The 27,817-nt window shown below is 45.7% G+C and overlaps 1 protein-coding gene across 4 annotated transcripts in view; it reads left to right on the top strand.

Moving 5' to 3' along the window:
- KANSL1L (KAT8 regulatory NSL complex subunit 1 like) overlaps positions 1–27,817 on the top strand; it is a 106,895-nt gene that overhangs the window by 57,078 nt on the left and 22,000 nt on the right. For all 4 annotated transcript variants that reach the window (XR_012905316.2, XM_075933925.2, XM_075933923.2 and 1 more), the window contains 2 exons: positions 1,112–1,310; positions 26,254–26,416. Coding sequence is in view for 3 of the 4 variants with exons in the window: in XM_075933925.2 (XP_075790040.2) it covers positions 1,112–1,310; positions 26,254–26,416 (362 nt within the window). In the remaining variant the exon portion in view is untranslated. The remainder of the gene's footprint in view (positions 1–1,111; positions 1,311–26,253; positions 26,417–27,817) is intronic.

Here is a 27,817-nt window from a genome sequence, read left to right as displayed (position 1 = left end):
AGTTTCAGAAGTGCAGTCCGAGCTGGGCTTGGTGGCAAGGCGCCCTGCAAATCTGAAGATAATTTTTGCTCACTATTTATCTGTGTTCAGCCTGTGGAATCCCCCCTTCCTCCTCTCTGGAAATCCTCCTCCTCAGAATAAAATAGAATTTTGGTCTCCTTACCATGTGCTCTACTGGAAGACTTCAGCCTCCCTCCCTTGGCCATGCTCCTGCCCCTCTGTGGGCCACTGTGTATTCATTTGGGGGAGTGAGACAGCCTTTGAGATACAATCAAATCTAGTGGCTCCAGATTGCTGGTAGCTTCTCAGTATAGTCTTTTAACACGATGTCAAATACTTTTCCTAGGAAGGGCTGTTGTCTAGTATGCAATTCTGTAGGCTTGCCTTAGGCAAGTATAGACATGTATTGAACACGATACAAAATTGAGTTTAGAATTTTGATAGAAATATATCCCACTTTGTCACATTAGGCTGATATCTTCTATTTTGAATTAGCCTCAGTTTTATTAGTCCCTTTACATAAACTAATAGCATAGTAGTTTATAGTAGTTTAGTTACATTTGCCAAATAATTTATATTAATTTAACTACCTAGGCTACAGTGAGACTAGATAATGAACCTGAGCCTTCCTTCATTTATGCCAGTGTAATTTCATTAACTTCAGTGGAACGTAGATAAATAGGAGAATGTCATAAATTGTGGTATTGAGTTCTCATCATTAAAGGTAAAATGCATGACTTAGCTGCTGTAGTTATTCTAAAAGTAAGTATAATTCCAGGAACTGTTATGAACTCTCAAACTTAAGTCAGTTTTAAAATAGGTTTTGTCTGGGAATAGAAAAGAAAATGTGAACAAGATCAATAGAATTCCTCACAGTGTTGCAAAAAGAAATTCATAATGTTAATAAACCAGTGAGGAATTACCTATGCCACAAGTTGTGATTTCTTGAAATAGTATGTTAAAACTCAAGTGTTAATTTTGGGTGTCTCTAGAATTATGGGTATAATATGTTTTGGTTGGTAAATCTACTTACTAATTGTGGGAGGTTGCCTTTATACATTGAGCATTCTTGACCTTTTTGACTGATTTCAGTGTTTTCATGGAATTTCAGAGCTTCAGACAACAGAGAGGAAATGTCATCTAGTAGCCAGTTGTTTGATCATCAACACATCAAAAAAAGAAGAAAAGACAGGACAAGGCTGAGATCTCCATCTGAAACTATGAGCACGTCAGCCCGAACAAGGCCACTTCAGAGTTTCCAGAAGAGGAAACTATACCGAATGAGCAGTGCATGTTGTTGGAATAAACAGGTAGAGCTGTCTCCTCTCCTTTAAAAGACAAAAGCAAAAATTCCAGTTGTCAATGTCTGTATATGGCAGTCTGCTACAATAGTATATTACATGCATCTGTTTTGATTGTTCAGTGCATTCAGACAGTGTATATAGTATGTGTGATTGGAGTTCAGCTGTGTCAGCAGGAATTCACAGTTGAATGTAAAAATTAAAATTTGCTCAGGAGCTTGTTTTATCATATCCATGTATTTGTCTCTATTTGTTTTACAGTTGGGGGTGCAATGATTTTTTAAGGAGACTTTACTGCTGAGGAAACAAGCTAGAACATAAATCTGCTAGCTGTTTGCTTTTAGAGTATTTGTTTAACTAAAGAAAGTTTACACAGCTGGTAGTGCATCATTGTGGGGGAAATTAAACTGCTATATCTTAATCTTGTTTCCGCTTTTGCCATTCCCAGCCAGTTCTGCTCGTTCCTTCATAGCATTAGTAGTGCCTTAAATCTTTCTGTTATAAATTAAGATTTTGTCCCATTACAAACAAACTGAATTGAATTAAATGCTTAATGTGGAAAAATCTATTTTAGACTGCTACTTGTGTAAAACAAATGCTGTTTGTAGCCTTGTCCACTGTAGCAGGAATAATATACTGTGATTCCAAATGTTATGAATACCAAGTGAGTTTTCCTTGTTTCTAAATGGCTGAGTTACGTGCTGTCTTCCATCATAAATCCAGCAGCATTAATTCCAAGGGGGTTTGATGCTTTGCATGACCTTCCTGTACCTTTTAGAAACTGTATTGTAATAGTGCTTTTGCATCACAAGTAACACAGTCTGTTAGCATTTTCATTCTAAAGTTGTGTTGGAGTTATAGAAGAGGACATTAAGATTTTGAAAGGCATCGTTTTGTTATCCCATTATTTTTGTGTATAGATGCAGTTATACTAACTTGACATTTGTTTTGATTTTAATTGCTTCCAGCAGTATGTCATCTTTAATCTCACAAACTAAATTTTATGAGGGCCTCTGCAAATAGGAAATATAATGGCTATATGAAAGTTATAATGGCAGTACCAGCAACCCCTTAAGGGAAAGCTGTATGTGAAATCTTGACCTCACTGAAGTTAATGGCAAAACTTCCACTGATATCAATGAACCAGGATTTTACCGTATGAATACATAAGAAAGATGTTTTCAATATGAATATAATCAGATATTCACAGATAACTTGAAATCTTGCGTTGTAATGTGTTATGCAATATATTCTCCTTAGATTAAGAAAAATTCTTCACCTCTTTGCAGCAAAAAAGGGCCAGATTTACAAAGGTAGAATGTTTTTCCACAGGAGAATTCTGATTCTTGGAAATCAAAATGTTTCATAGAAATGGCTTGATTTTGACTAACGTCTTATGGAAACTAGGCAGGTTTCTCTCTTAAACCTTTTTGGTTTCATATAGCCTGCTTTTCTAGACTCCTTGCAGTTTGGCAGCCCTCCTGGAGATGCCATACCTCTCAGCGTCTCTGTAGTTCATATGGCATGCTGCTATTGAGTGGGTCTTCCCAGCTTCTCTGCGGCTTGCCTGCAGAACTTCTAGGCTTCTGTCTTCCCTTTCAGCCCATTGGGTACTCAGTGCTGGCTCAAAAGCTTCTTGCTCAGCTGGGACTCCGAGGATCTGTAGCTCTGACACAACTAGTCAGGTGGACTGCCATGAAGCCGGGATCTTCAGGGTTTTTCCAAATAGGAACAAAACTAAATCTTGAAATATCAAAATCCTCCATGAAAGCAATAAGCCTGATGATCCCAAGGTACGAACTTAGTGTGAGTGTTAGAAGTGCCATTTGTATCTGTAGGTACCTAAAATAGCTTTGAAAATCTGTACCACAGTTACTACATTGCTGATCAAAGAAGAGAAAACCTCATAGAAAATGGTTATACAAGAAGGTGTGTATGAACAAAAAAGTAGTAACCTAATGTGTTTGCTGCACAGGACCAGAGCATGGGACTACCAGGGGGTGGAAGACAAATGTGGCTCTGTCATTTTTTCTCTTTCTTGACAACGGGACTGGCTGAGGATGTAGGTGGTCCTAGGTGCAAGTTAGTTTCTCAGATCAGGATTTAAATGTGTGATGTTAAACATCAGTTGCCATCTTCTACAGACCTAGGGTAGGCTTTAACATGGGCTACATACTTAGTTGAGTAAAAGAGGCACACACCACTCACATCCCTACTACCTTGACTTCAACTCATCCAGTTCATTATGTGTAAAAGGTAGTATGTCTTGCCTACTGGAATTTTTTTTTTCAAATATATTGTGATGGGTTGAGTCACAGATCTCCTTGAGACTTGCGCTGATGGGCTGCTGATCATACCACTGAGCCTGTTTACCTGCCTTCTGGGATAGAACGTCTGGTCTCCACAGCAAAAGCACAGTGTTGGTGTCACAGCAGAGCAACACCGATTCTGAGAGCAGACCAGCTGTGGATAGGCTCAATTACAGAATCCAGGTGCACAGCCCCAGTGGGATCAAAGTCCCAGATAAATCTCTTTTACTCTGCATAAAAGTTTTATACAGAGCAAGCTCGCATGTTGCTCCCTCCTTTTATCAATGAAAGACAGAGATGTACAGATGTTGTCCCCTCCCCCACCTCCAGATAACAGTTATTTACACTGGGTTTAATAATAAACAAAAATGATTTTATTAAATTCAAAAAGTAGGTTTTAAGTGGTTACAAGTGAGAACAGACAGATACAAATAAATTTCTAAACAAAACAAAACACACCAGCGAAGCTTAATACTGTAAGAAACTTGTTACATGCAATTCCTTTCCATAACAGTAGTTTTAATGATCTTTTCTCACAAGCTTAGCAGCCTCCTAACTTGGGCTCGATCCTTTTCCCTGTCTAGTCTTAGGGTGTGTCTACATTGGGAAGTTTTGCAGTCGACATTACTTTTTCCTCCAAAAGTCATCAAAAAGAAAGTCACCAAATCATGTTTACACTGCCACCCTCTGTTGACCTGGACACATTTTTACCTCCCCCATTGACAGAAAGAGCAAAGCAAATTGGTTAAGCATCCCACAGTGCCTGTTACTACCTTCAATTGATAGGCAGTCTGGGAATGCACAATACAGGCAGTCCCCGAGTTACGCGGATCCGACTTATGTTGGATCCGCAGTTACGAATGGGGCCCTTCCTCTCCCTGGTCTCCAGCAGACCAGGGAGAAGAAGCAAAGCGGCGGAACACGCGGGCAGCGGACAGGGCTGTCCGCTGCCCACGTGATCCGCGGCTTGGCTCTGCTTTGCTCTGTTTTGCCCCCCCTCCCCCGTCCCCCTGGGAGACGTCAGCTGGCCGCTGCTCCGTGGCTTGGCTCTGCTTCCCCTCCCCCCGGTCTGCAGACCGGGGGGGGGGGGGGGGGCAAAGCAGAGCAAAGCAGAGCCAAGCCGCGGGCAGGGGGACGGGGGGGCAAAGCAGAGCAAAGCCGCGGAGCACGCGGGCAGCAGGACAGCTACGGCGCGTCTAGGCTGTCCCGCTGCCCCCGTGCTCCGCGGCTTTGCTCCGGACACCTGTGGTACAGCAGCTGGGGCGCTGCCAGTTGGTCCCGTAGTGCCGCTCTGGGCGCTACTGGACCAACCGGGCAGCACCCCAGCTGCTTTGCCCCAGGCGTCCCGATTCAGCCACTGCTGGTCAGTTTCAGCAGCGGCTGAATCAGGACGCCTGGGGCAGAGCAGCTTGGGTGCTGCTGGGTTGGTCCAGTAGCGCCGAGGCGCGGCGGCGCTACTGGACCAACCCAGCAGCACCCCAGCTGCTCTGCCCCAGGCGTCCCCAAGTCAGCTGCTGCTGAAAATGACCAGTGGCTGACTACAGGAAGCCCCTGCCCCGGGCTTCCTGGAATCAGCCGCTGATCAGTTTCAGCAGCAGCTGACTTGGGGATGCCTGGGGTTCTTAAGTTGAATCTGTATGTAAGTCAGAACTGGCGTCCAGATTCAGCCGCTGTTGAAACTGATCAGTTTCAGCAGCGGCTGAATCTGGACACCAGTTCCGACTTACATACAGATTCAACTTAAGAACAAACCTACAGTCCCTATCTTGTACGTAACCCGGGGACTGCCTGTATAGCGCAAGGCATTTTGGGAACGTGAAAACATCCCATCAACCACCTCTTTGCTTTCACGCCATTTGAAACTGGCAGTCCTTGCTGTGCACTCCAGGATCTCCTGTGAGAAATCATGGATACCAGATCTCTTTCCCATGCTGTGTTCAATCTGCTTAGGACATCACACGTTTCAGAAGAACTACTGTTGAACTAACTCTCAGAGGAAGATGAGGATGAGGATGACTGGGTGAGTGACGTGGACAGCAGTGACTTAACATTGCATTTGGCTATCACAGAGCAGATGTGCAGAGTAGAGAGTCGTTTTGGGGCCAGGGAAACCAGCACTGAGTGGTGGGATCACATTGTCATGCACATGTGGGATGAAGAGCAGTGACTACAGATGTTTAGGATGTATAAAGCAACCTGGAGCTGTATGCTGAGCATGCCCCTGAACTGTGGCACAAGGACACCGAAATGAGAGCTGCTCTCTTGGTAAAGAAGTGTGTTGCAATTGCTTTGTGGGAGCTGGAGACGCCAGTTGCTACTTTTCAGTTGCAAATCAGTTTGGCTTGGGGAAGTCTGCTGTCAGGGCAGCACTTCTGCGAGTGTGCAAGGCAGTAAAGCACATTTTGCTTTGTAGGACTGTGGCCATGAGAAATGTGGATAGCATAGTGACTGGCTTTGCAGAAATGAGCGTTTCAAACTACGGTGGGGCAATTGATGGCATAGATATTCTCATTATAGAGCCACCCCACTTTGCACCAGAGTACGTTAATTGGAAGGGGTACTTTACAATGGAGCTTCAGGCACCTGTGGATCTCCATGGACATTTCATAGACATAAATGTGGGGGGGAACCTGGAAAGGTGCGTTTGTGCATGCACCTTTAGGAACAGTGGCCTGTACAGAAAGCTGCAGGCAAGGACTTTCTTGGGGCATATGGAAATGTCTATAGTGATCTTCAGTGACCCAGCTTTTACCCCCTACAGCCCTGGCTCGTGAACCCTTACACAGAGCACCTGGACAGCAGTAAGGAGCAACAAAAGGTTAGGTGATGGTTGTTGGATGAGCCTTTGGCAGATTGACAGCGAGGTGGAAGTGTCTCTATGGCAGGCTGGACCTTGCGAAGAATCATATCCCCAGGGCGTCGCCTTATATAAGCTCTGAGGAACCAATCTGACAGTGAAGGGTTCTGGCATTTCTTTGTCTTCGAGTTGTTTCCCTGCCTTATCCTACTACTCATCTGGAGCATGGCATTCCCATGAAACCAAGGAATGTTACAAACTTCAACAGGGCCAGAGCGATTCGTATGCATTGTGTCACACACGAGAAATTCACTGAACTCTTCATCAGTTCTGTCTGTTATTGATCTGTTTCAATAACAGTCACAAAGGCTATGTCTACATTGCCCCCATTTTGCGCAACAAATATGCAGATAAGGCGAAGCGTGGAATATTGCCGTGCCTCATTTGCATAATTAATGAGGCTCTGTTCTTCTGCATTTTTTTCAGGAAGAACGGTGCTTGTGCAAGAGTGGGTTTTTGCGCAAAAACGCAGCCTAATTAATTATGCATGTAAGGCACAGTGATATTCCACACCACCTCATTTGCATATTTTTTGCGCAAAATGGGGGCAGTGTAGATACAGCCATAGGGTGAATACTTGCTGGTAAGGAAGAGTGGAGGTTATTGGAAAACCTCACACTTAGGTTAACGTCCAATTGTCAGAAGTCACAGCTGCTGTGATGAGTGGAGTATGCTGGTAAAAAACCATTCCAAGATATGAGAAGGAGTGTGTGAGCACAGAGGGAGGATTGCTGGCTAAAGAATTTTGCATGTGCTGCCAGGTAGGCTTCTGTGTGGGTGTAGAGGGTGGATTGGTTGGTAAAGAATTCTGCACATGCTGCCAGAGAGGCCTTTGGTTCTTTTTGCTCTGCATCTTAATTAGACACTTCAGCATCTCAGTTTGGTCTTCCATGAGCTTTAACATGGTGGCTTCTGTTCTAGCTTTCTTCCCCCGGGTGCCTCTCCTCCCTTTTATTGATTTTGGAGCATTGAATGTTGCAAAACATCCTTCATTTGGTCCTATTTGGTCCTTCAAGGTCTTTTCCTGAGTTGACAGAGCCTATCAGTGGGGGAGTATGTCTGTCTTCTCAAGGTGTGGTCTGGAAAAGTAACCATTAACAACAGAGTGACTGTACTCTTCCTGATAAAGATTGAAACATTTCACTTACATCCACTTCCCTGAACAAAACCAGTACCCTAGAAGCAAACACAGATCTCTCCAGTCACTCTGATCATGGTGAGTTTTAAAGGTTGAAGGAGGGGGAGAAGGGTTGGGCATGGGGACATAAGTAAGTAGAGCCCACACTTTTGCAGCAGGTGTATATGGAAACAATTTGTAATAATCTTAAACTTGTCCACAGGCTGCCATCACTCTGGCTGACATCTCCCTGCCGAAGGTTAACAGGCAAATGTGGGCTCTGCCTTTGAATGCATGAGGGAGGAGGGAGCGTCCCACTCCTTATGCAGCCCAACTCTGTGATACCTGGGTTCCAGCAGCACAGACGGAGGAATGGTTTGGGAGAATGTTGTCCCATGGGGGTGGGAAGGGAGCAGCCCTGCTATGGGAGCTCCGTGAGAAAATTAATAAGTAGCTCAGGAAGAGCTTTTGACATCGTTACCCAACGAGATTCTATTGATATCTCTGAGCCAGCCAGCTGGAAAATGGATTTTAAAGTTTTCGGGGCTTGCAAGGGGAGAGGGGCACATTGTTTACCTGTTAACATGACTGCAGAGCAGAAGAGTTCAAAGCGCTGGCCAGAGTGGCTAATCAGGTGTAGTGGGAAAACATCCTGGAGTTCAATAAACTTGGAAAAAAGCCTGCTGTTAGGTCTCACTGCATGAATGTTGACAGTAAAGGATGGGGGAGGGACGTACCTCCCCGAAGAGGAAGTTTTTTGTTGCCGAAACTAGGCGTTCTTTGCGACTTTTGTTGTGTTGCAGAGTGAATGCTCTCTGGGTTTTGTTGTCAAAAAGGTGACAAAACTTGCCAGTGTAGACAAGGCCTTAGGTGTTTCCAGCAGTCATCTGGGTGGCAAGCAAGGGGTGCCTTGGTGTCTTGCAACTGCCAACTCCCTATTGTTTGGTTCCCTGCCTATAAATCAATTTTGCCCAAGGTGGGAATCCTTTGTGTTCAGCTTCCACCTTCTTGTACCTCCAAGGAAAAGTACCACATCCAAAAAGGGTTGTCGTTTCAGGTAACCTGACCACATGTCTTGGTAGGACCAACCATAGTTCAGGCTTACAGAAAAAACAAGATTAAAAATAAGAGTACTGTGCCATTAAGTTGCTTCAGTACTACCACTGGCTTTCATTAGCACATTTCGATATATGAACAAGTTCATATTTCATATTTCCAACTTCAAATACAAGAATTATACATTCACACAAATAAAATATACACATTCAGGGAATTACAAGTTCTCCAGTGGTAGTTTACATGCCACATTTTGCATAAAGCAGCATGTTTGAGTTAGGCATATTCATATTCAAACACATACTTCCATACAGAATATGAAGGTGCAACATCACATCTTATTTAGCACATTGGCTAACATGTTAAATCTTAGTCTGAACAAGCCCAGATTAGCCACTGTTATTTGTATCTGATTCTAAATAGCTCCCTAAGAACCATTATGTTTAAATGCAATGTGCTTTGGCAATCTCTCCACCCTCTGTGCCAGAAATTATCTATACCTGTACATGACTAGAGAGGAGCCAAGATCTGGGGATGCAGTCTTTGTACCAATTAAAGATTTTCCTCACTCCCTAGGAATCCTTATCTACTCATTTAGTTAGGATGGCTTTTAGGTTCTTTTATGTCACTTCTGCAGCCCAAAAGGTTTAATGTGGGCCAGAATCTGACCATTTCTGGATCTCCGGATTCAGTTCCTAGTTACCTTTTCAAAATCCAGTTTTTAAATTTTAGCAGTGGGCTTTTTAGATGGCAAAATGATTTTTTTTTTCATTTCTGAATCTTTTACTTTGATATTTTCTTAACTCTGTCACCGCACTTTCACAGTGTTTTGCAAAGGAGGTGCTGAGAGCAGGGGTGAGAAAAAGGGCCTCTGCTGCCAGTTTTGGACCGCCAAGTGGGTTGATCCAGCCCACAGAGGCCCTGCCACTCCCCCGCCTAGGGGAGCATGTGAAGCTTCCTCCTGCCCTGGGAGCAGCATGCAGCGCTTTGAAGCACCACACGCTGCTTGCAGGGCAGAAGACATCATGCACTCCCCTGCCCCCAAACCCTGATTGGCCTGGGGGCAGGAGGAGCATGCGAAGTCTCCTCCGCCCTCCCCCCTGTGCTGTGTGGAGCTCATGGCACTTCAAAGTGCTGTACACTTGCGCAAGGTGAGGAAAGCTTCATGCAGCCAATCAGGACTTGGGGGCGGGAGAGCCCGTGATGTCTCTTCCCGCCCTGCGAGCAGCGCGTGGCACTTTAAAGTGCTGCATGCTCCTCACAGGGCGGAGGATGCTTTGCGCACTCTCCCTGCCCTCAGGCCAATCAGGCCTGGGGGCGGGAGAGCTGCATGAATATTCCTTTGCCCTATCCTGGCCCTGCGAGGAGTGCGTGGCACTTCAAAGTGCCACACGCTGCTTGCTGGGTGGGAGGAGGCTTCCTGTGCTTCCCCCACCTCCAGGCCAATCAGGATTTGGCCTGCCAGGGGCATGCGTGTCTAGTGGGAAGGGGAAAGCAAAGGGGCTCCCCCACCCCAGACCAATAATGGTCTGGGGGTGGGGAAGCTCAGAAGCATTCTGGCCCTGCCCATTCCAGATTTGGTTCCGCCCCTCCAGGCCGGCCCAGGGCCACTTCAAAAAATGTTTGAAAATTTTGGCAAAAATTATTGCCATGCCTGGCCTAGAGTCTGGGTAGCCAAGGAGTTGGGACTAGGACACAGGATCCAAGTCCTAGGAACACTATCATTTTCACTATTGCACTTAACTGGAGACTGCGCTGAACTTTTGCATCCAGAGGAATTCTTTCTAAGTTAGTGGGTGGAGGCAAAATTGAAGGAGCAACATGGAGTAGTTTGCATTGCTGCTGTGTGCGCTATACATGTTCTGTTGCAGAGGGGGGAATAAAGAAGTGGTGCTCCTGCACAGTCAATCTCAGGCCTTTTACAAACATCAGATTCATTTAAAATGTAAAATATTAAGGAGAAAGAAATAAAAATCAAGTCACATAATGCTTCTGTGGGAAACATGGGAAAAGAAATCCTGCCAAGAAAAAAAGTGACAAAATCAGACTGGGCATTTTAAACGTGTTCTGACAGCCTAAATTAAATAGATGTCAAGTCCTTGAATTAAGGACTGTCATCAGTGTATTACTTCCTTCCAAGAAATCTTATTCTTTCTGTAGCCTTGCTGTCACTTTCTCTTCATCTTAGTAGCTATAGTTGGTTCCCCAGCCATTGATGAGATAGTTCAGCGTGAAATAGAAGAATAGAGTATCAGCCCCAGCTGATTGTTTGAGTAGACAGAATGTCTAAGGCTGAGACAGACAGCCTCCTGTTTCCAGAGCCCCACTGCACCCAGCCCCCCAAAGTCCTCCCCTGTGTCGGCCCTGAGTCCCCAATATTAGCCTCGTCCCCAGAGCCCCCCAGTATTAGCTTTGCCCTCAGAGCCTCCCAGTGCCAGCTCCTCACCTCTTAGAACCCCCCCACTCCCAGAGCCCCCTAGCACTAGCCCTGCCCCCAGAGGTCCCAGTTCCTGCCCCGTCCTCCTTCCCTAGCCTTCCATTGCCTCCCAACTGCCAGCTGAGTGCTGTTGCCCGAGTTGCGGTTGCTCTAAGGCTGCTCTGTTGGGCTCTGCCCAGCCCTCCCGCCACGCAGCAAAGCGCTCTTCTATATCCAAGAAGAAACCCTGCCCTTGCTCCATGCTGGTTGGCTGAGAGGCAGGGCCAGACATGCCTCTCCCAACAGGAGTGGAGTGCCCTGGCCCCCAAAGCCATCGTGGTCTGGCAGCCAGAGGTCTGCAGCCTGGCAGCAGGCTGCGAACCGGGGGTTGGGAACCGCAGCTCCAAAGAGGCACAGAAAAGAGATATTGAAAATTACCCCAGTTTAGTGTCTGGCAAAACTCAGTAGATTGAGAATATACAGCCTAGCAAGCAATATTATAGGAAGATGCTATGAATTTGACATTGTGGGAATGCAAGGAATCCATCCCAGATTTTATTAGTAACTAATAATTAATAGCATGGTTTATATTATTGTCTCTTATTAGTTTATTAGTGGCATTCTACTACATTATTTGATAGTGTAGACAGAGACTGAGTTAATATTCATATATAGGAGTGTTCCAAACATTTTTATCAATTTCTGGCCAGTTATTTTGTTTCCCTCCAAGTCCTCTCTTCTAATAGCTGGAGGTAAAATATTTTAAGTTTTCAGTTGACAAATGCCATCATACATGTAGTGCATAGTTTCAGAGAGCTAGAATTGACTTGTAATAAAAAATCAGAATACTTACAGTTTAGAAACAGCAATGATTTTAGTTTGTTAGATTAAACATTCGGTACATCCTACAAAATGAAAAGTTTGTGTATCTATCCTGTAAGTGCTTCTGTCGTTTATGAGGTAAATGAGGAACTCCACTTGGAGGAGAGGCCAACAGACAAATAAATGAGCTGATCTTGACACTAGTTTGTTATTAAAGCAAAGAAAGTATATTGAGCAAACAGATCATAATTTACCAAAAAGTCCACTTAAACTCTGCTTATATGAATTGCATAAAGCCCACCTGGCCAAGGTTCCCTCTAATTTTTCTATCCATATGCAGAATAAATGTTGTTTGCAGCAAGCATATGCAGATGTGCACTACTAACAGAAACACACAGTGCCAGCTGTCGGAGCTCTGCTAATCAGCTGGACAACATTTGAATCTTTCCTGGGCAGCTGCTCATGCACTCAGCTTACAGGGAACACTGATCCTGACCAAAAAAGACAGAATAATAATTATTTGTGATTTGTTTGGTGCTCAGTTGGGGTTGCTAGCATCCCATTTTGAAATGTGGGAACTTCACAACAAGATAATCCATCAGTTGCATATCTTAAGTCCCTGAATTCTAGCTGGCTACTGATTGCTTAAGAAAAGTATAGGCTTTAACTTAGATACCTGGAGTGAATAGGCATCTTCTTCCTTCAGATTTGCAACTATATTTTCATTTTAGATTGCATCTGTGAAGAAGCATTTTCTTTTCAGCTGTGTCTAAGCTCCTCACAAGCATAAACTCAAGCAGACCTACCATCTAGAATATGGAGTATATTTGAAGTAACTCATTGACTCATTGGGTTTTACAATTATGTAACTGAGGGCTGAATTTTGGCCAATAGAATGTAACAACAGAACTGAATGTTATTTTGTTACATTTAGGCACATTTCCAAGAATTGCTCAAAAACATACAAGAGTCTTAACAGATTTTTCTGTGTCTTTTTTTAATTTCATATACTGATTCTGATTAGCATTCGCATGAGAATTAAAAACTTGAAATGCAAAAGATTGTGCACTAAATTTATATCACTCTTCATCATATAAGCTTTTTTTCTTTCCTTCTACAACTGGCATTTAAGCAACACTATTCAATTGATAACCCTTTCCAGAACAAAAGCATTAATCTTAGTCTCAAAATGATTCATCATCAGTTTATCACACTAACAGGCTACAAATAATCTTTCTGGATGAGGTTGTGTTTTGAATTTGGGAATAGTTTCTGCTTGCCCTTTCTCTGCAGCAGTGTTAAACAGTACTGCAGATAAACTGCTGAGTGAGTAGATTAAAATTCCTGGGTAGTATTTAGAGAAATGGCTTTTCTTTGGGGTGTGTTTTCCCTTGTATTTTAAAATACACTTCTGATGCTTTTCATTGCCATTCTGTAAGCATCTTTTTTAGTTTTCATAGATGCTACAGAACAGAAAAAAGGGTGTTCCTTTTAAATACACTATATCTCCTTATAATTCAGTCATGTACTTTTGTTATTAAATAAATACTAAAAGGGACATTACACCTCAGTTTTCATGGGTACTTTCAAGGAAGAAAGGGGAGAGAATAAGTTTAGATATATGCAAGCTTTTGGGGAGAGAAACTGATAAAGGAATTGGGTTTCCACAGAAGTTTTCTCTATAAAATATTGCCTAGTTGGATATGCTATAGATATCTGTCTTCTGAAATGGTTTAGACCAGCGGTTTTCAAAGTTGGGTCACAGGCATGCCTGGGTAAGCCTTAGGCAGGCCCACAGCTCTTTGTTTAGCTAAGTGTCCGTAGCCACAGAGCCTCGCAACTCCCATTGGCTACAGTTTGCCGTTTCCAGCCAAGGGGAGTTGCAGGAAGCTGTGTGGCCCAGGGCGCTGCTTCCCACAGCTTTCCTTGGCTGGAAATGGTGAACCGTCGCCAATGGGAGTTAAGAGGCTCTGTGGCTACGATGTTAGATTAAACAAAGCATCACTGGCCCGTCAGTAGCTTACACTGGTGGGCCCGTGACCCAGCTTTGAAAAACACTGATTTACTCTCTTTATAGAGAATGTCCCAAGGTTTTATGAATTGCTTGTCAATTGTTGGAGCTCTGTGGGTATTCAGTGGAGATAATGGATAGAGCTGGTTAACATTCAGAATTTTCAATGTGAGAGAAATTCTGACATTTGGTAATTTCCTTTTGTCCTAAATTGTTTCAGAAAAGTCAAAATTTCCCATTGAATGAAAATTCCCCCACCCCAAATTATTTCAGAAATATTAAAACATTATCAAAGTTTCATTTCAATAGGTTTGAAGGGTCTTTTTTTAACCTTATCATTGTAGCATTTTAACTGTATTGAAAGTTTGAAACACACTACTTAGGTAATTTCTTATCAGAAATTTCAACAGAATTAATAAGTTCTGGCAAAACATTTCAGTTTTAGTTAAATCAGCATTTTCTAATGGAAAACTTTTCTGTCAGAAATTTTTCAACCAGCTGCAATAATAGACTTTCCTAACAGTGCAATGTCAAATTATTTTCAGCTCTTCCTTATTTGTAGTAGCCTGCTTAGGAGTTTAAAAATAAAATATCTCTTCCTAGTAGTTTTCTTCTTTTTGCATGTGCTAATCATTATTTTGTTTTGAATTACAAGGTGGCTAATACAGGGTGGTTGTTTTTGCTTCTTTTTGTGTGTGTGCAGTTACACTCAATGATCTGAACACTAATTTGGGAATTGGGTCTCTTTAGCTGACTTACTGCAGAGAAAATAAGCAAAAACATAAAAATCCTGTAGCCACTGTTTGTAAACGTAATTACTATTTTTAACTAGACTGAGACTTGGAAGGATATTTCTGACCACACTGTATACACTTCAAGCAGGCTGCAACTAACTTCACAATATGTCCAAAATAATGTTTGGGGAACAAACTGATCAAGCTGATTTAAAAGCTGAAAATTCAAAGTCAAGACGAACTCTTGATTTAAAGATATCAGCTTTATCTGTGTATATCCTGGAATTTGTTTCAGTCCAGTGATTAATGGTTAAAGAAAACTATATCTATTGTGAACATTTTATAATTTACCAGAAGGATTTGATTCATTTCTTCTAGGAGTCATTTAAGTTTCTCAAATAAATAGGCTGATAAGGAAGTTTGAAAAATACATATCCAAGAGAGTGAATTGGCTTTTTAGAGGTGGACTCGTCTCTAAAGAAAATACAAAGTATATCTATGCTACAGAGACTGTTAGTAAAACAATATTGGAGCAGGGTTTTGCTAGCGTGGAACTACTACCTTTCCAAAGTATATTAGCTGTGCCTACAGAAGCAGTCTTCTATCAGCGTAGCTGCATTTATGCCAGGGGCATTTGTTAGCATAGCTGAGTCACTGACCGATATAGCTACGCTGATGTAAGCTGTAAATAGTTGGCAAGTCACTTTTATTTTTATGCAGTTTTAAGAATCAGAACCTAAGTGGCTATCTGTGAGATATTCAGGTTTGTTTATGGTGTTCAGAAATATCTTAAAACTTTCATTTTGTTGGGTTACTTCTTCCTTTCTTCAAGGACCACCCTTAATAATATTTGTGGAATGTCCAAACAAAGACACCAGTCATGCCAACACTTAATGTGCCTGCTTAATTTTAAATGTATGAATAGTCCCACTGACTTCAACTTCAAACATGGGCAGTCCCATTGAATATGGATGCACATGACTGGAAGATCCTGCCTATATTATATTTTACCAGGAAAAATATTGTAATTTCATGTTTGTTCAAGGGAAGCCTAGTTTAATCCTAGGCAATCAGAGATCCCCTCTGCTGTAAAACTATAGCGTGTACTAGGTAAAATTACTGGTTAGTTTAGAAGTCCCTGTTATAAAGTAGAGAATCTGTTTATGGAGGAATAGAAAAAAACATTTTTATCTAATACTAAGTAGTCTCCTAAAGTGTTATTTAAGGAGTAAAATAAAAATCTTGGAGTCACTTATGACCCATTGTTGGAGGGGAGGGGAGGGGAGGGGAGGGGAGGGGAGGGGAAGGGAATGGATTTATTTGATACCATAGGTAGAATAATTGTTCCAACACCAATGAATGAGAATGTTGATGTCATCTATAGAATGCACTTTGAAAAATCTCATAAGGCAAGGAGCTTTGCGGGGAGTGCTACTTTCTGAATCTTCGAAGAAAGGGAAGTTAAAATTACAGATGTAGCTTTGTCTTGCTCATTTGGTCAACTGACAACTATGTCAGCAAAGTCAGGCTATTTGTTTATCCTTCACATGGGGAAGATACTCAGTAAGAAAACGAAGAATTCATATATGCCTGTCACTGCTATTGCTTAATAAGCTCAAGTCATAATGCAGGAGGCGGAAAATAGTCCTGTTTAAATAAGCTATTGTTGCAGGAGGCTGTGAAGTGCCCATATTATCCCTTTCCCCCTCCTTTCCCTTTCACACAGGAGTCTATTGTAGGATGGACTGTTTTTGTCTGTAATGTCAAAGTTGCTATGAGCCATTTTGAAAAATGTGAAAATGTGAGTGAAAGCTTTCAGCTAATAAGGAGGAAGACAGAAACTTCAGCTTTAGTATGTGTTTATGCAGAAAATGACATGAACGGTAGTGTTTTATATGAACATCTCTTGTTCTTAAATCATCTTCCTCTGCCACTGCTCCCAATCCTTCAAAGTGTTGACCTTTGAGAGACCCTGTCACATTCAAGATCTTCATCATTGCACTCAAATCTCAGCATAATCTTTCCCCTTTGTTTTCTTTTTCCTTTTAGCACATTATTTACCTTACTGATACCTTTTTATCTTACTCCCACCTCATTTTGCACCATTCATCATCTAGTTTTTTTACACTTGGATAAGTTATCTTCTTCTTTGCCAACATCTCCTCTTCCTTCCTTTGGATCACTTCTCCTCCCAGAAATTCTATCTGCATTCTCTTCTTCATCAGGGCTGGCCCTACCTTGAGGCGAACTGAGGATCCAGACACAGGCTGTATGCAGTTTGACCTGATATTCATGAACAGGGAGGAGCTAATAGGGGAAGTAGAGGTGGGTGACAACCTGGGAAGCAGTGATCATGAGATGGTAGATTTCAGGATCCTGACCAAAGGAAGAAAAAAGAGTAGTAAAATACAAACCTTGGACTTCAGAAAAGCAGACTTTGACTCCCTCAGAGACCCCTGGGATGCTAACATGAAGGGGAAAGGAGCCCAGGAGAGCTGGCAGTCATTTAAAGAAGCCTTATTGAAGGCACTGAAAGAAACCATTCCAATGCATAGCAAGAGAAGCAAATATGGTAGGAGACCGGATTGGCTCACTGGGGAAATCCTTGGTGAACTTAAACACAAAAAGGGAGCTTACAAAAAGTGGAAACTTGGACAGATGACTAGGGAGGGATATAAATGTATAGCTCGAGAATGCAGGGGAGTTATCAGGAAGGCAAAAGCGCAATTGGCATTGCAACTCGCAAAGGACGTGAAGGATAACAAGAAAGGTTTCTACAGGCACTTTAGCAAGAAGAAGGTGATCAGAGAGGATGTGGGGCCCCTTCTGGATGAGGGCAGTAACCTAGTGACAGATGATGTGGGGAAAGCTGAAGTACTTAATGCTTTCTTTGCCTCTGTCTTCACAAACAAGGTTAGCTCCCAGATTAATGCGCTAAGTGACACAATATGGGATGAAGGTGGACAGCCCTTGGGAGGGCGGGGGGGGAAGAGAACAGGTTAGGAACTATTTAGAAAAGCTAAAAGTACATAAATCCATGGGTCTGGACTTAATACATCCGAGGGTACTGAGGGAGTTGGCAAATGTCCTTGAGGAGCCTTTGGCCATTATCTTTGAAAAGTTGTGGAGATCAGGAGAGATCCCGGATGATTGGAAAAAGGCAAATGTAGTGCCATCTTTAAGAAAGGGAAGAAGGACGATCCAGGGAACTATAGGCCGGTCAGTCTTACCTCAGTCCCTGGAAAAATCATAGAGGGGATCCTTAAGGAATCCATTTTAAAGCACTTGGAAGAGGGAAGATGATCAGGAATTGTCAGCATGGATTCATGAAGGGCAAGTCATTCCTGGCCAATCTGATTAGCTTCTATGATGAGGTAACTGGCTCTGTGGATATGGGAAAGTCAGTGGATGTGATATACCTTGACTTTAGCAGGGCTTTTGATACGGTTTCCCACAATATTCTTGCCAGCAAGTTAAGGGAATGTGGATTGGATAAATGGACTGTAAGATGGATAGAAATCTGGCTGGAAGGTTGGGCCCAGCGGGTAGTGATCAACGGCTCGATGTCAGGATGGCGGTCGATTTCTACCAGAGTGCCCCAGGTTCAGTTCTGGGACTGATTTTGTTCAACATCTTTATTAATGACCTGGATTGCACCCTCAGCAAGTTTGCAGATGACGCTAAGCTAGGGGTAGAGGTAGACACGCTGGAGGGAAGGGATAGAGTCCAGAGTGACTTAGACAAATTGGAGGATTGGGGCACAAGAAATCTGATGAGGTTCAACAAGGACAAGTGCAGAGTCCTGCACTTGGGACAGAAGAATCCCAAGCATTGTTACAGGCTGGGGACCGACTGGCTTAGTAGCAGTTCTGCAAAAAAGGATCTGGGGGTTACAGTGGTTGAAAAGTTGGACATGAGTCAACAGTGTGCCCTTATAGCCAAGAAGGCTAATGGCATACTAGGTTGCATTAAGAGGAGCATTTCCAGTCGATCCAGAGATGTGATTATTCCTCTTTACTCGGCTCTGGTGAGACCACATCTGGAGTATTGTGTCCAGTTCTGGGCCCCCAATTACAGGAAGGATGTGGATGCATTGGAGAGGGTCCAGTGGAGGGCAACCAAAATGATTAGGGGGCTGGAACATATGACCTACGAGGAGAGGCAGAGGGAGTTGGGTCTATTTAGTCTGCAGAAGAGAGGAGTGAGGGGGGATTTGATAGCAGCCTTCAACTTCCTGAAGGGAGGTTCCAAAGAGGATGGAAAAAGACTGTTCACAGTAGTGATGGATGGCAGAACAAGGAACAATGGTCTCAAGTTGCAGTGGGAGAGGTCCAGGTTGGAAAAACTATTTCACTAGGAGAGTGGTGACGCACTGGAATGTATCAGAGGGGTAGCCGTGTTAGTCTGAATCTGCAAAAGCGACGAGGAGTCCTGTGGCACCTTATAGACTAACTGAAGTGTAGGAGCATAAGCTTTCGTGGGCAAAGACCCACTTCGTCAGATGCATGTAGTGGAAATTTCCAGAGGCAGGAAACTGGAATGGGTTCCCTAGGGAAGTAGTGGAGTCTCCATCCCTAGAGGTGTTAAAGTCCCGGCTTCAGAAAGCCCTGGCTGGGTTGATTTAATTGGGATTGGTCCTGCCTTGTGCAGGGGGCTGGACTTGATGGCCTTCTAAGGTCTCTTCCAGCTCTATGGTTCTAGGAGTAGAACAGGAAGAAGGCAGAATTGAGACCTTCCAAAGTTCTTCATCGAGTAGTGTCCCCGAGGGTGCTCCACTCGAGGTGCTGGGCTCGTCCCGGCGCCGCAAACCGGAGGAATTTTCATTAGCAGTAGCCCCCTGCCGGACCGCGCATGCGCGAGTGTCCCCTTCGCGCCTTTCATCTGAGCGCGGTCCGGTCTCGTCAGTTTCTCTCCAACCGTCCGCAGCCGCAGACGGAGTTAGTTTAGGCTCCCTTCTCCTCTCTGAGGGGAAAGGGAAAAACCTTCCTAGTTGTTGTTTAGTTAGTGATAGGTAGTTATCTGTTCTAGTTGTAGTTCCCCCTTTAAAAAAAAAAAAAAAAAAAAGAAAGAAAGAAGAAAAGAAAAGCCGCTTTTCTTCAGCGGGCGGTCAGGGCTGCCCTGACTGAAATTGACAAGAACAAACGACTCAAAAATGCCAGGATCACCCGGCTTCAAGAAGTGCCTCCAGTGCCAGGAGGCTATCCCCATTTCAGATGGACACTCCCGGTGTGTCCGATGTCTCGGGGACACTCATGTCCCAGCCAAGTGCAGTCACTGCACGAAGATGACAGCTCGCGCTAGAAAGGATCGGGAGCTTAGGTTGAGAGTCCTTCTGTTCAACAAGGTTCTCCAAGCTCCGGGGGTCTCCGAGCCGCACTCTGCATCTCCTGACCAACCCGGGCAAGCCCCCAGGATCCATGGGACGCCAAGCGCCACTGCAGGCAAGCCGGGGAGCTCTGGCTATGCGCCGAGACTCCCCGCGGGCAAAGCAGCTAAGGGCCGTAGCTCTTCTGCCCCAACTACAGCCGGCCCCAAAAGCTCCGATCCGACACCCAAGAAGGGATCGAGAGCAGAGTCGGTGCCGGCGCCGGCAACGGCTTTAATGGCGATTGCGGAGCCGGCAAGGGAAGCCCCGGCACCGGGAGTTCCGGCGCATGCGCGCTCGCAGCCAGCCATGACGGCCCCCGCAGCGCCTTCCTTAGGTGCCGCCCTGGGCTCCTTGGTGCCGGGCATATCGGCACCGGATGCACCTGCACCGCATGAGTCTCTGCCAGCCCAGCCTCCTGCTTTCACCCCTTCGGGGGATCAAGCTGCACCGAGCCTTTACTCTGCCGTTCATGTGGCAGACGTTCAAGTGGCAGAGGCTTCTCCACTGTGTGCTGTTCTCACACAAGCACCTCTTCAGCCTGCCTGCAATGCCTCGGTGCCAACCAAAGCTCAGCAAAAGACTGCAAGAGTCCGGACACCATCAATAACTCCGGACAGTGTCACCTTCTCACCTGGACCTGACTCACCTACCTCGTCCCATGCTGATTACCGTCGTCACAGTCACCGTTACTCGACCTCCAGGGAACTCTACTATAGGTCACCTCGTCGTTCATCGCCACGTCGGTACTATCGGGATCGCTACTCGAGCTCGCCCTCACGCTACTATAGGAGATCCCTTTCACCAAGATCCCCAAGCCGTACAGACTGCCATCGGCGATATGACACATTGAGAAGATACAGCCGTTCTCCCTGCCACAGTCGGAGGGAAGACTGCTATTACCATGAGTACTCTTCTCATTCATCTCGCCGCAGAAGGTATTCGCGATCGCGATCACCGCATTCTTCTCAGCATCAATCTCCACACGGTCTGGACGAGTCTGCTCCTTATGTAGCACCACCATCCTCGGCTGGGGATTTGGATTCGCAATATCAGGAGGATAAGCAGGACCACACTTCTCTTCAAGGACAGCAGAGCCCTGATTCCCCGGCGCAGCGTTCCTCATCCTCGCCGGATGACACAGTGGTCCCTGCAGACTTGTCTACTACGGAAGACCACAAGCAGTTCCAGGAGCTCTTCAAGAGAGTTGCACAATCCCAGGACGTTCAGACCGCGGACGTGCAACAGAAACAACATCGATTGCTTAAAAATTTACAACCTTCCCAAAAGTCGAAGCTCGCTTTTCCCTTTGATGAAGCTATACTGGAGATCGCCAACGACATCTGGCAGACCCCAGCCACTTCGCTACCAACTAATAAGCGGTCGGATAAGAAGTACTTCATCTCTCAGAAAGATATGGAGTTTCTCTTTACACATCCTCAGCCTAACTCCCTTGTCGTGGACGCAACAGAGAACAAGATCATCTCAGACCAAGAATCCCTCAAATGACAAGGAGGCCAAACGACTGGATATCTTGGGCAGGAAAGTATATTCCTCCTCTACTTCTGCCCTGAGGATGTATAACTTTGCGGCACAGCTGGCAAACCACGATTTCGATAACTATTCGAAGCTGATCCCTCTATTTGAGCACTTGCCGGATTCTAAACGTCAGTTGCTTAAGGCAGTGATACAAGAGGGCTACACAGTCGCCCGAACAGCCTTGCAGATTGCCCTTGACATGGCTGACGTTGCTGCTAGATCCGCAGCTTCGGCCATAGTCATGCGTCAGGCGTTTTGGCTGCACCAAGCCGCTGTCCCGAAGAAGATGCAGGCCAAGGTGGAGGATTTGCCCTTCGATCGCAAATCGCTATTTGCTCAGTGGACAGATCAGGTCTTCCACTCGGGCAAGGACACACGTACGACTCTGAAGACGCTAGGGATGTACACCCCCCCCCTACAGACGTAGGAGATACATACCCTACAATAGACAAAGACCATTCTCATATGCGACACCATGCGCCAGGCCATACGAGACAACGGCCCCAGAAGCGTTGCCAGCAACCCAACAAGACGCCTGTCCAGCAGCAGGGCCGACAGCAGGTTTGATGGGTTGATCGAGGGACTTTGGACCACCCCGTTAACAGAGACTCCGGATATCACAAAAGGCGTATTCCATCATCGTCTCAGACCTTATCAGCATCGTTGGGCTGTCATATCCACCGACCGGTGGGTTCACGACATAATTACTTCAGGATATGTCATCCCCTTCACCTCTCTTCCCCCTCCCTCCCCTCCTGCCCCGTCCCTTTTCAGGGACCCCTCTCACGAGACGCTTCTACATCAAGAGGTGTCACGCCTTCTCATATTAGGGGCAGTGGAAAGGGTGCCGACACCCTTTTTGGGGAGAGGGTTCTACTCTTGCTATTTCCTCACCCAGAAGAAATCAGGGTGTTGGAGGCCTATCCTGGACCTACATCGGCTCAATCGACATCTGAGAAAGCAAAAATTCAAGATGGTCACGTTATCTTCAATTATCCCGGCTCTCGACAAAGGGGATTGGTTCGCGTCCCTCGATCTTCAGGACGCCTACTTCCACATAACTATACACCCGGCGCACAGAAGATTCCTTCGGTTCACAGTGGGGTCCGACCACTATCAATATCGCGTGCTGCCTTTCGGACTATCGGCGGCCCCACGGGTTTTCTCCAAAACCCTGGCGGTAGTGGCGGCCTACCTGCGACGTCTCGATATTACAATCTTCCCATACCTGGACGATTGCCTGCTAAAGGCTCCCACACTCGACGAGGCCACAAGGGCAGTGTCTACAACTACCGCTTTGTTCACAGCCCTAGGGCTCATAATCAATGTCGAGAAGTCCTTCCTAACACCTACTCGCGACCTGGAGTTTATCGGCGCAAGACTCAACTACCTAACCGCGAGGGCATACTTGCCGGTAAAGAGGTTTCAACTCATACAGGACCTGCTACAATCAATATCAATTTCTCCGAAGTCCCGAATACTTACCTGTCTGCAACTACTGGGACACATGGCAGCCACCACATATGTGGTTCCGCATGCCAGACTCCATATGCGAAGTCTTCAACATTGGCTGTTCACTGTGTACACACCAGTGCGCAGTACGAACAGGGTGGTTTCTCTGCCCAGTCAGGTGCGATCTTCCCTGGCATGGTGGGACAACCCCGTCAACATGCTAACAGGGGTCCCCTTTCATGCCCAGAAACCGGCTCTACAAATCACTAAAGATGCCTCTCTACTCGTCTGGGGCGCCCACCTTCGGGAGCTCCGTGCGCAGGGTCTATGGACGCCCCAGGAATCGCTTCAGCATATAAATTTTCTCGAACTAAGAGCAGTCTTCAAGGCTTGCAAGCACTTTCTGCCCATCATCCGAGGACATTCCATACAGATTCTCACCGACAACATATGCACGGTGTATTATATCAACAAGCAGGGGGGGTCACGCTCCCGCTCCCTGTGTGCGGAGGCTGTACGCCTGTGGAATTGGGCTATTCAACAAGGCATCACCATAACTGCAGCATACCTCCCTGGCAAGGACAATGTAATTGCCGATACTCTGAGCAGGCATTTCCTCTCACAGCACGAGTGGGAATTGCATCCCGAAGTGCTCCGCGACATCTTCTTGCAATGGGGTTTTCCCAAGGTGGACTTGTTCGCCTCTCGACACAACAGGAAATGTCCTCAGTATTGCTCACGAGCAGGCATCGGCACGAACTCTCTTGGCGATGCCTTCCTTCTGGACTGGGATCACCACCAATTACTGTACGCCTTTCCTCCTCTTCCACTCATTCCAAGGGTTTTGGAGAAGATAGCACTGGATGGCGCAACAGTGATTCTGATAGCACCTTTCTGGCCCAGACAGATTTGGTTAACGCAGCTGTCAAGAATGTCAGCGGCCTATCCACGACGACTACCGCAACTGTCCAACTTGCTGTCCCAGAAACACGGCACGGTTCTTCACCCAGCCATCGACCGCTTACACCTCACAGCATGGCTCCTAGTTGGCTCCAAGCTTCGGAACTTTTATGTTCCCAAGAAATGAGACGCGTATTGGTTAACAGTAGATGCAGTAAAACGCGTAAATCCTATCTCTATAAATGGCGCCGTTTCCATTCGTGGTGTTTGGCTAAGGATCTTGACCCTCACTTGTCGTCTATACAACAGATACTGGATTATGTGATGCATCTAAAGACGACGGGGCTAACTATTTCGTCCCTGAGGGTGCATCTAGCGGCAATTTCAGCCTTCCGTCTTCCCGTGGACGGCTATTCAGTGTTCGCCCACCCTATCACCAAGAGATTCCTGAAGGGGCTAGGCAACTTGTATCCGGCCCACAGGATCCCACCAGAGCCTTGGGACTTACCTCTGGTATTGGACGCTCTGACTCGCACACCCTTTGAGCCGCTTGCAACGTGTGATCTACGGATGCTCACGATGAAAACTGTGTTTCTGCTTGCCATTACGTCGGCGCGTCGAATAAGCGAATTAGCAGCTCTTTCCGCCGATCCGCCGTATACGCAATTCTTCAGTCATGCGGCAGTACTGCGTGTCCAACCAGCGTTTTTGCCAAAGGTCAACTCTGCTTTCCATATAAATGAGCCTATAATTCTACCGACTTTCTACCCGAAGCCTCACTCCTCATTGGAAGAAGTACGTCTACACACCCTAGATGTCAGGCGAGCGCTGGCCTTTTACCTTGACAGAACTCGAGTCTTTAGAAAATCTCAACGGCTTTTCCTTTCTACAGCCGAATGCTCCAAAGGCAAACTGCTTTCTGCACAGCGCATTTCCCGTTTGGTCGTTGCTTGCATCACGCAATGTTACGCCTTGCGCAACAAATCTCTCCCGAGCGATCTTCGTGCTCATTCCACCCGGTGCATAGCTACATCCATTGCCTATCTTCGTGGAGTACCATTGCAGGACATATGCCGTGCAGCAACCTGGTCGTCCACCCTCACATTCGCTAAACACTATGCCCTTGCGAATATACTTACCTCCGATTCGAGGGTAGCTCAGGCTGTCTTGTCTACAGCCCGAAAGTGATAGGTCCGAAGCACTCAGGTCACGCTGGACCACTGCTGTGTACTCACCTCGAGTGGAGCACCCTCGGGGACACTACTCGATGAAGAAAAGAAAGTTACTCACCTAGTGCAGTAACGTCTGTTCTTCGAGATGTGTCCCCCCGTGGGTGCTCCACGTCCCACCCTCCTCCCTGCTTCGGAGCCTCTATTTATGTCTTTCAGATGCTTCCGGTTGGGAGGAAACTGACGAGACTGGACCGCGCTCAGATGAAAGGCGCGAAGGGGACACTCGCGCATGCGCGGTCCGGCAGGGGGCTACTGCTAATGAAAATTCCTCCGGTCTGCGGCGCCGGGACGAGCCCAGAACCTCGAGTGGAGCACCCACGGGGACACACATCTCGAAGAACAGACGTTACTGCACTAGGTGAGTAACTTTCTTTTTTGGCCCCAGTGAGGGGGCAGGAGGCGTCATTTGAGCTCCCTGTCTCAGGTGCCAAAATGTGGGCTGGCCCTGTTCTTCAGTACTTCCCACTGGATCTCTTTCCTACATTATTCCCATGTGTTGTGTTGGGGTTTTCTTTGTGCTATCTATCTTAGATTGTAGTTTCTGTGAGGCAGTGACTTTGCTTTCCTCCTGGATACTATGTAAATATATGGCACACATATTTATGTGTAATGCAGTTTCTATGTAAGAGGTCAATAATGTATGGAAATATACAGGTACCATGACTTTCATGTTGTTTAAGCTGGGTAACAGATACTTAGTTTGGTATATACAAAGAAAAAAAATTGCTATTATAATACCAGTCAGATTTGTTGTGCCTAACTAGAAGATTAACTGTTCCACTGGCCTTTTTGTTTCTTGTTTGTAGGGAATACCCAAATTTTATTACAGGTTGAGAACAATTACCTTTTGATTTGGAAACCACTTTGGAAATAAAATACTGCTTCTCTACATTTTTTCCTAGCTCTGAATGACGCAAAATAACTTTTCATTCAGATACAGAACACAGAGGCCAAAATCACTTTTCCAGTCGATTTTTATCACTTCTAGGCTAATCAAAGTTTGTATGAGAGCATTTCTCATTTTCATAGCATTGAGTCATTCATTACTCTCACTAACATATTTATCTCTTTGGCCCAGTTTTAGAAAGTGAACAAAGGGAAAATGAACATTTCAGATGATGTTTCTGTTTATATCCTTGCAGGCTTTGCCATCTAGAGATGCTTCGTTTCCATATAATACACAAGTGCCTTGCATGGCTCCAGCCTCCATTTGGAGCAGTTATGAACGCGATACAACATCCAGAATAGTACAACATATACCAGAGATGGACTCCACTTTTCATCCTGTGCTGTCATTCTCTTCAGGTAAGACATCTAGTTCCATGTTCTCAACAAAAAAGCTAGTTCCATTGTAAAAAAACAATTATAAGACTTTTATAAACTTTTAAAGCTTTGACCATGAAAGAACTAGGGATGTGAGCAACTAGTTGACTATCTGATAAGTAAAAGCTTATCAGATAGTCGACTAGTGCCCTGATTAGTCGCTCCCCCAACCCCTTACTGTCTCTATTAGAAGCTTCAAGGGAGGGAGCAGGAACCAGTGCTAGGGGGAGATTTAAAAGCCAGTTCCCCCAGCACTGTCTCCATGTGAGACAGAGGGGTAGTGGGGACCATGTGCAAGCTGAGAATCAGCTGATTCCCAGCTCATGCCCTGTCCCACACGCTGGGTCTCTGCTTTTTCAATGTATTAAGAGTCTGCTGGCTCGTAATACATTTAAAAATGAGAAGCATACTGGGGGGGACCCGGCGTGAGCCAGGACAGCTGATTCCTGGCTCGCACTGGTTCCCCCGCACTGTGCACCAGCCTTTTAAATGCATGAAGAGCTGACAGTATTTCTTTTAAGAGGTTCTTTGTAGGGACGTTAAATTCAGTTTAATCAGCTAATCGATTAGTTGACAGCTAACCTTGCTGTGGTTCTGCTTTTTAAATGTATTAAGAGCTTGTTGGTTCTTAATACATTTAAAAGGCTAACACGCAGCAGGAGGAGAAAGAAAGAGGCATCAAGGGGGAAGAGGAGGGTGCTTCAAAGCAGCAGCACCATGTGGAGCCTGTGGCCAGATATCAGGCTCCACGTGGTGCTGCTACTTTAAAAAGCCACGTGCAGCTCAGGGGCTCCGGCTGGCCCCAGGCTGCACGCAGTGTTTCAAAACAGCAGTGCTGCGTAGAGCCCGGAGTCAGCTGGGGACTCCCCCTCTGGCTCCGTGCTCCCCGCAGCTCTTTCCCTTTTGAAGTGTAGCAATAGCCCTAGGGTTATTGCTACACTTGAAAGGTGGAAGCGTCCTTATAGACTAATTGAATAGTTGATGCAAATTTCATCGACTATTTGATTAGCTAACTAATCAAAAGTTTACATCTCTAGGGTAGAGGTGTAGGAGGGGGTACAGAGTCTGGGCGGGAGTTGTGCCCTGGGGAAGATGGGGTGCAGAGGGTTTTGGCAGAGATCAGGGGTGTGAGAAGGAATGGGATGCCAAATACTGGCTCTGGCTGGCTCCTACTTAGGTGACTCCTGGCCAGCAGCCCAGCGGGACCCTCATACAGACTCAAAGTGGCTGCCTGCTCAAAGTGGCTGCCTGCTTGGGGCCATTTGCCTCTCTGAACTGCATGCCCAAGATGGGAGGGGGAGACTTTGTGCACTGCCACCACTCCAGCCCAGTCACCTGCCAGTGAGAGCTGTGATGGTTGTGCTGTGGTGGGAGCAGTGGGCA

This window comes from Pelodiscus sinensis, chromosome 7 (genome assembly GCF_052426305.1).
Source record: "Pelodiscus sinensis isolate ZL-2025 chromosome 7, ASM5242630v1, whole genome shotgun sequence".
In the NCBI taxonomy this organism is placed as follows: Eukaryota; Metazoa; Chordata; order Testudines; family Trionychidae; genus Pelodiscus; species Pelodiscus sinensis.
This window is presented reverse-complemented; position numbering and strand designations above follow the sequence as displayed.